We start from the raw sequence: 7,427 nt of genomic DNA, 5'->3' as shown, positions 1-7,427 counted from the left end.
TTTTAGTAATATTGGGTAAGTTTGATTTGATTTTATAAATTAATGAATTTTGTCAATCCCCTAATTTGACAAAATGTTCTTTTTACTGATTTTAATTTCTTGCAAAAAAATTTCACTTTAGTTCTTTTTAGTGCAAAATGATATAATGATAAAATATTACAGAAGATGAATTTTCTTTTTCTTTTATTATAAACTGAAGGACTAAGGGCTTTTAAAATCTTACTAAATGAAATGTTTGATTTGAACTATACAATTTCAAGAATTAATTTAGTGATTTACTTGTCGTAATATTGTTCATGATAAATGTAACTGTTAAGATATATCTCTCGCAGAAATTGCTACATTACTCTCTCACACAATTAAGTATAGATTCATAAAATATAAAACTGAAAAACTATTTAAAAACATTATTTAAATAATAAGGAATAACTGCAGATACAATCTCTTGCATTAATATAATCGATCTACAAATGATAACACCGAGAACTTCATTGAACAGAGAGCATCAACTACTTATTTTCCATTACATGCAGTACACGAGAGGAGTATGAAATTTAATTGAGATACGATGTAGCTTTACTTATAACGGCATTAGAAATGGAACGGATAACTTTATAGTTCGAGATATAGAGTATTATATATCCTCTTATGGAGTTGGAATTGGCTTGTGAATTGGCAATGGTGGTAGAATTGGTTTCTTGAATTTAGGGTGAAGTGGTAGTTTAGGAAAAGGCTTTTTGAAGAAAGGCTTAGGTTTTAGAAATTCCTCCGACTCAACAGGGATAGGCTTTTTCACTATAAATGGTTTTGGGACAGGCTTAACAATGGGAATTGGTTTTGGTACAGGTTTAATAATTGGAATTGGTTTAATAATGGGAATTATTTTTGGAACAGGCTTAATAATGGGAATTGATTTTGATATAGGCTTATAAATCGGAATAGGAATAGGTTTAGCGATAGGAATTATCTTTGGAATAGGCTTAATGATGGGAAATGGTTTTGGAATAGGCTTCACTATGGGAATTGGCTTTGGAATAAATCCTTTAAACTTTGCTTCTTCATCATGTCCTTGTAGATTAGGTTTTGCTAACTCTTCATTTAAAACCTTTCCGTCAGTGTTCACTTCATTCCCTACATAATAAGAAACAAGAAAATATAAGTTAAACACGGTAAATACTTTTGTAATACCCAGTAAATTTGATATTTTTCAAGTGTTGATAGAGAAAAAAATATATAAATACAAAATTAAATATAATGAAAAATTCATCGCCAATCATAATAGCTATATAATGAAGAAAACTAGGTACCAGGTAGGTACTGGCATGGATCCCCATAGTTCTTTTCAAAATATTTTTGTGGGGAGTATGCAAGGTCTATGTATGGGAGCCACGCTCAACAATAGACCACAAGTTAATTCCACACGCATATACTGCATGCCAAGATAAATGATTGAATTGAATTCGGAAGACATGCAATAAAATCTGTCAGAGTAATTAAAAGCACCCTTCGTTGGCTGAATCTTGTGTATGAAGGGTAGATCTTAATTTTTACTTGAAACGTAGGCCAGCGACATTCGTACAGTACTTCATGAATAATACAAATTTTCATTCTAATCTTCTACACCTGATCATATCTAGGTACTAACTACTACGGCCACTTGTATATACTTTTTGGTATATATTACCACACTTTTTTTAATATTAACCCATATTTAAATTTAATCTTTTTAAGTCCTTAGATTAGAAATTATACTGTTTTGGCAAATGTAAATATTAAAATGAATAATTTATTTTATTAAGGACTAACACAAAGAAACATCATATTTCATAAAATAATGTATAACAAAATGAATATGTGTGAGTAATAGGATGAGCGACAGACCTGAAATTTCAGTGGCCAAAACAAAAGGAGCATAACTGAAGCTAGCAAGTAGCAACAAGGGAACACAGAAGCGCCAAAGTGCGCAATGCATAGTGGAAGCCCTTCTCATTGAGAAAAACAACAACTAGGCCACTCTAATCAAAGCTAAAAAGGAAAATATTTGAAGGCTTGAATTACTCTTGTCACATACTCTCATTATTTATAATACCTAGCTTGGGACTAATTGTACATTCATGGCTCTACTGGTCATTACTTTCTTTTTGAAATGCACTCCGAGATTTCAGATTTGGTCAGTGATTATTATTATTGGGAGTGGTTGGAGGTGTGTTTAGAGAGATCGCGTTTAACACCGTTATAGTTGCTGAGATTATTCATGGCTCCCTTCCATTGAATGAGCCTTCTATTTTAGGTGTTTCTTTTCTTTTATGGTTGGTAATCTTCAAATAATATAGCATGACACGCCATTGTAGTATATATCATGGAGTGTAACTGTGTAAGTAACGTAAAGATTTACAATGAAAGGTTAACTATATGCATGCATATTCGATAAAGGTATCTGAGCAATAGGTGCAAGCGAGAGAGAACTTTTACTGTGTGAGGATCGCAGAAATTGATTGATTAAGAGTGTTATACTGATGGTATAACCAATAATGACTGATATATATATATATATATATATATATATATATATATATATATATATATATATATATATATATATATATATATATATATATATATATATATATATATATATATATATTATTAGGGTCACCGATGAAGAAGTTATCGAATTAACCATAAATAAACAGTAACCACCAATAGCATAGCTTGCCAAAATATTTAAAATTATAAGATATAAATTAAATATACTAGTTTTAATGGTATCATTTTTATGCATAATTTTCAATATTTAATTAAAAAGAAAATAAGTTATACATTACAAGTGTAACGTATTTTATATAATGATTTAATAACAAATCACCATAGCAATAATAACACAAATGTTAAATTGACAGTATATATGCGAATATGCATTAAACTCTTAATTATATAATTTAAATGTTAATTACTATTTTATTAATTACCTTTTTATGATATTATAATAGATCTTTCCACTTTATTAATAAGACTTTTCATGGTTTTTTTTATGACTTTTATACTTTCGGTGAATACAAAATGTTAGAGAACCTATTTGTAAATTATTTTTGTTAAAAATCTACAGGATATATTAAGTTTTTCTTTCAAAACAAAATATAATACTCATAAAATATACAAAATTTGTATGACTTTTTCTGTGAATTTAAAGGAAATAATCACCTTTTGACTAAAATATACCACATTTTGCAAATAAAATTTAAAGTAAATAACAAATAGAAAAAATTAATTTAAAGTAATATATTAGATAGCTAAGGATCTTCTCCTTGATGGTTTTTGGGATGACAGTTTGTCCAATAAAAGACAATTGCACCAACAAAAGAACAAGGCTGGAGAAGGCTTTGTCATCTTGAGATCCCTCTGTCAAATCATGAATTTGATCTGTAGGTGAAGAATTATTTCTTCATGAAAATAATAGGAATTGGACCTCAAGTTAAATAAAAATGTCTTTATGTTCTTCTTGTAGGCACTCAATTATTGACCCTCTTAGTTTATCAACAACCTCTCTCAATTGTCATTTTAAAATTTATGGATATCTTTAAATAACCAAGAGAGAGAGATTTCTTTTGGTAATATATATATATATATATATATATATATATATATATATATATATATATATATATATATATGCAATGCAATTGTATATATACATGCATAATTAGAATAATCTTGTACCTATGAGTCTGAGTCTGTATTCAAATATCAAATGTTTTTACAAACAAAAAGTTTCCACCTCTGAAAGACTGCTTATATGATAAAATGTAGGGCAACTTTCAGTGGGAACACCTTTGCTCAATCTTGTTTCAGTACTTTTAAAAGGGAATATAATCTACAAAACAGAAGCAAACTCACGACATGATTATTAAAACAAATATTATTTTTGTCACAAGAAAGTATTTATATTAAACATAAAAGTAACTTTATAAGACTGAAATACTTGACAGTGTAATAATTTTCATTTTGTACTTTTGATCATCTTCTAAATAAGTTAGGCCAAAACGTAGTCTATGAATTTTTTTCTTAGGTGACAACGTAAATATTTCAGACTTTTATGCTTTAAATTAAAAATTAGAAGTTTTTTATAGTAGCAATTTTGGGTCTATATCACATAATTTGATGAGTTAGGGTCATTATATAATTAGCCAAAATATTAAAATTGTCTAATCAATATAAAAATATGACTAGAGGATGTCATGAAAGGTTAATTGTGTAGATACGAGTGATATTATTAATTTGATGAGGGGTCAAATTAAGGGGTTATGGTCCCCATTTGTAGAGAGCAACTTAAGTCAACCCAACATGTACACGTCAGAAAGAGAAAACTTTCAGAGAAGAAGAAAAAGAAAGACTCTCTATATTTGAAAGGTCATAAAATCAATCTTCTGATCAACTTTTCATCATCATTCCACTATGGTTAATCCAGGTACACTTCCACAGCTTAGTTTTCATCAAGATTTTGAGTATGAGAACACAAAGGGGTTCTATTCATCTTTATACAGTAATTTCTCTTTACATGAATAGAAAACATGTGATTAAGTTTGATGATTACCTGCTACAATCAAATTAGATTGGTTGATTGAATCCCAACATTTGGAATTGAATCCCAACATTCTAAAAGTTATATGAGATGTGTTGTATTATTAATTAGATGAGAAATAACACTTCTAATTTCAACCACCCACTCGGTCCCCTTCTTCTCCACCTTCACCACCTCCTTCTCGAACAGGGTCAACCCGTTACAATTAAACTTTACTATTAAATGCTTTTAACAAACAAAAAAGTACAAAATAAATAAATATACATATATTTGTAGTAAAAAGTACAAAATAAACAAATATACATATATTTATTGTCAGGAAACTATGAATTGATGTTTTTTTTTCTTTTTAGTAATATTTGTGTAAGTTTTATTTGATTTTATAAATTAATTAATTTTGTCAATCCCCTAATTTGACAAAAAAAAATTTACTGATTTTATTTTCTTGCAAATTTTTTTCACTTTAGTTCTTTTTAGTGCAAAATGATATAATGATAAAATATTACAGAAGAGGAATTTTCTTTTGCTTTTATTATAAACTGAAGGACTAACAGAGGGCTTTTAAAATCTTACTAAATGAAATGTTTGATTTGAACTATACAATTTTAAGAACTAATTTAGTGATTTACTTGTCGTAATATTATTCATGATAAATGTAACTGTTAAGATATATCTCTCGCAGAAATTGCTACATTTATCGATGAGCCCCACTCTCTCTCACAATTAAGTATATATTCATAAAATATAAAACTGAAAAACTATTAAAAAACATTATTTAAATAATAACTAATAACTGCACATACAATCTCTTGCATTAATATAATCGATCTACACATGATAACACCGAGAACTTCATTGAACAGAGAGCATCAACTACTTATTTTCCATTACAGAATACGAGAAGAGTACGAAATTTAATTGAGATACGATGCAGCTTTACTTATAAAGGCATTAGAAATGGAACGGATAACTATATAGCTCGAGATATAGAGTATTATCCTCTTATGGAGTTGGAATTGGCTTGTGAATTGGCAATGGTGGTAGAATTGGTTTCTTGAATTTAGGGTGAAGTGGTAGTTTAGGAATAGGCTTTTTGAAGAAAGGCTTTGGTTTTAGAAATTCCTCCGACTCAACAGGGATAGGCTTTTTCACTATAAATGGTTTTGGGACAGGCTTAATAATGGGAATTGGTTTTGGTACAGGTTTAATAATTGGAATTGGTTTAATAATGGGAATTATCTTTGGAACAGGCTTAATAATGGGAATTGATTTTGATATAGGCTTATAAATCGGAATAGGAATAGGTTTAGCAATAGGAATTATCTTTGGAATAGGCTTAATGATGGGAAATGGTTTTGGAATAGGCTTCACTATGGGAATTGGCTTTGGAATAAATCCTTTAAACTTTGCTTCTTCATCATGTCCTTGTAGATTAGGTTTTGCTAACTCTTCATTTAAAACCTTTCCATCAGTGTTCACTTCATTCCCTACATAATAAGAAACAAGAAAATATAAGTTAAACACAGTAAATATTTTTGTAATACCCAGTAAATTTGATATTTTTCAAGTGTTGATAGAGAAAAATATATAAAAATAAAATGAAAAATTCATCGCCAATCATAATAGCTATATAATGACCAAAACTAGCTACCAGGTAGGTACTGGATCCCCATAGTTATTTTCAAAAATATTTTTGTGGGGACTATGCATGGTCTATGTATGGGAGCCACGCTGAAGACCACAAGTTAATTCCACACGCATATACTGCATGCCAAGATAAATGATTGAATTGAATTCAGAAGACAATAAAATCTGTCAGAGTAATTAATAGCACCCTTCATTGGCTGAATCTTGTGTATGAAGGGTCGATCTTAATTTTTACTTGAAACGAAGGCCAGCGACATTCGTACAGTACTTCATGAATAATACAAATTTTCATTTCTAATTATATGCATGACAAGTATATGGATCTAATCTTCTACACCTGATCATATATAGGTACTAACTACTACGGCCACTTATATATACTTTTTGGTATTACCACACTTTTTTTAAAATTAACCCATATTTAAATTTAATCTTTTTTAGTCCTTAGATTAGAGATTATACTGTTTTGTTAAATGTAAATATTAAAATGAATAATTTTTTTTTATTAAGGACTAACACAAAGAAACATCATATTTCATAAACTAATGTATAACAAAATGAATGTATGAGTAATAGGATGAGCCACAGACCTGAAATTTCAGTTGTCGCCAAAGCAAAAGGTGCATAACTGAAGCTAGCAAGTAGCAACAAGGGAACACAGAAGCGCCAAAGTGCGCAATGCATAGTGGAAGCCCTTCTCATTGAGAAAAACAACAACTAGGCCACTCTAATCAAAGCTAAAAAGGAAAATATTTGAAGGCCTGAGTTAGTCTTGTCACATACTCTCATTATTTATAATACCTAGCTTGGGACTAATTGTACATTCATGGCTCTATTGGTCATTACTTTCTTTTTTGAAATGCACTCCGAGATTTCAGATTTGGTCAGTGATTATTATTGGTGGTTGGAGGTGTGTTTAGAGACCGCGTTTAACACCGTTATAGTTGCTGAGATTATTCATGGCTCCCTGCCATTGAATGAGCCTTCCATTTTAGGTGTTTCTTTTCTTTTATGGTTGGTAATCTTCAAATAATATAGCATGACACGCCATTGTAGTATATATCATGGAGTGAAAATGTGTAAGTAACGTAAAGATTTACAATGAAAGGTTAACTACATGCATGCATATTCGATAAAGGTATCTGAGCAATAGGTGCAAGCGACAGAGGGAGAAAGTGTGGAAGAGAGAACTTTTATTGTG

The 7,427-nt window shown here is 29.6% G+C and overlaps 2 protein-coding genes across 2 annotated transcripts; both read right to left on the bottom strand.

Annotated features, from left to right (window-relative positions):
* Positions 1-395: 395 nt before the first annotated feature.
* Positions 396-2,066, bottom strand: LOC114387479 (proline-rich protein 4-like). Its single transcript, XM_028347672.1, has 2 exons — positions 1,882-2,066; positions 396-1,131 (listed from the first exon to the last, which is right to left on the bottom strand). Exons 1-2 carry the CDS (start codon positions 1,988-1,990, stop codon positions 647-649), a joined length of 594 nt encoding a protein of 197 aa, XP_028203473.1. The 5' UTR covers positions 1,991-2,066; the 3' UTR covers positions 396-646.
* Positions 2,067-5,359: 3,293 nt separating this feature from the next.
* Positions 5,360-7,003, bottom strand: LOC114387450 (proline-rich protein 4-like). The gene is made up of 2 exons (XM_028347646.1): positions 6,817-7,003; positions 5,360-6,066 (listed from the first exon to the last, which is right to left on the bottom strand). Exons 1-2 carry the CDS (start codon positions 6,926-6,928, stop codon positions 5,582-5,584), a joined length of 597 nt encoding a protein of 198 aa, XP_028203447.1. The 5' UTR covers positions 6,929-7,003; the 3' UTR covers positions 5,360-5,581.
* Positions 7,004-7,427: the final 424 nt, after the last annotated feature.

Source organism: Glycine soja, chromosome 15, assembly GCF_004193775.1.
Source record: "Glycine soja cultivar W05 chromosome 15, ASM419377v2, whole genome shotgun sequence".
NCBI lineage: Eukaryota > Viridiplantae > Streptophyta > Magnoliopsida > Fabales > Fabaceae > Glycine > Glycine soja.
This window is presented reverse-complemented; position numbering and strand designations above follow the sequence as displayed.

Coding starts and splice junctions, on each gene's coding strand:
- LOC114387479 (XM_028347672.1), bottom strand. CDS start 1,990: ATGAGAAGGGCTTCCACTATGCATTGCGCACTTTGGCGCTTCTGTGTT. Junction 1,132..1,881: donor TTTGGCCACTGAAATTTCAG/GTCTGTCGCTCA, acceptor CTTATTATGTAG/GGAATGAAGTGAACACTGAC.
- LOC114387450 (XM_028347646.1), bottom strand. CDS start 6,928: ATGAGAAGGGCTTCCACTATGCATTGCGCACTTTGGCGCTTCTGTGTT. Junction 6,067..6,816: donor GGCGACAACTGAAATTTCAG/GTCTGTGGCTCA, acceptor CTTATTATGTAG/GGAATGAAGTGAACACTGAT.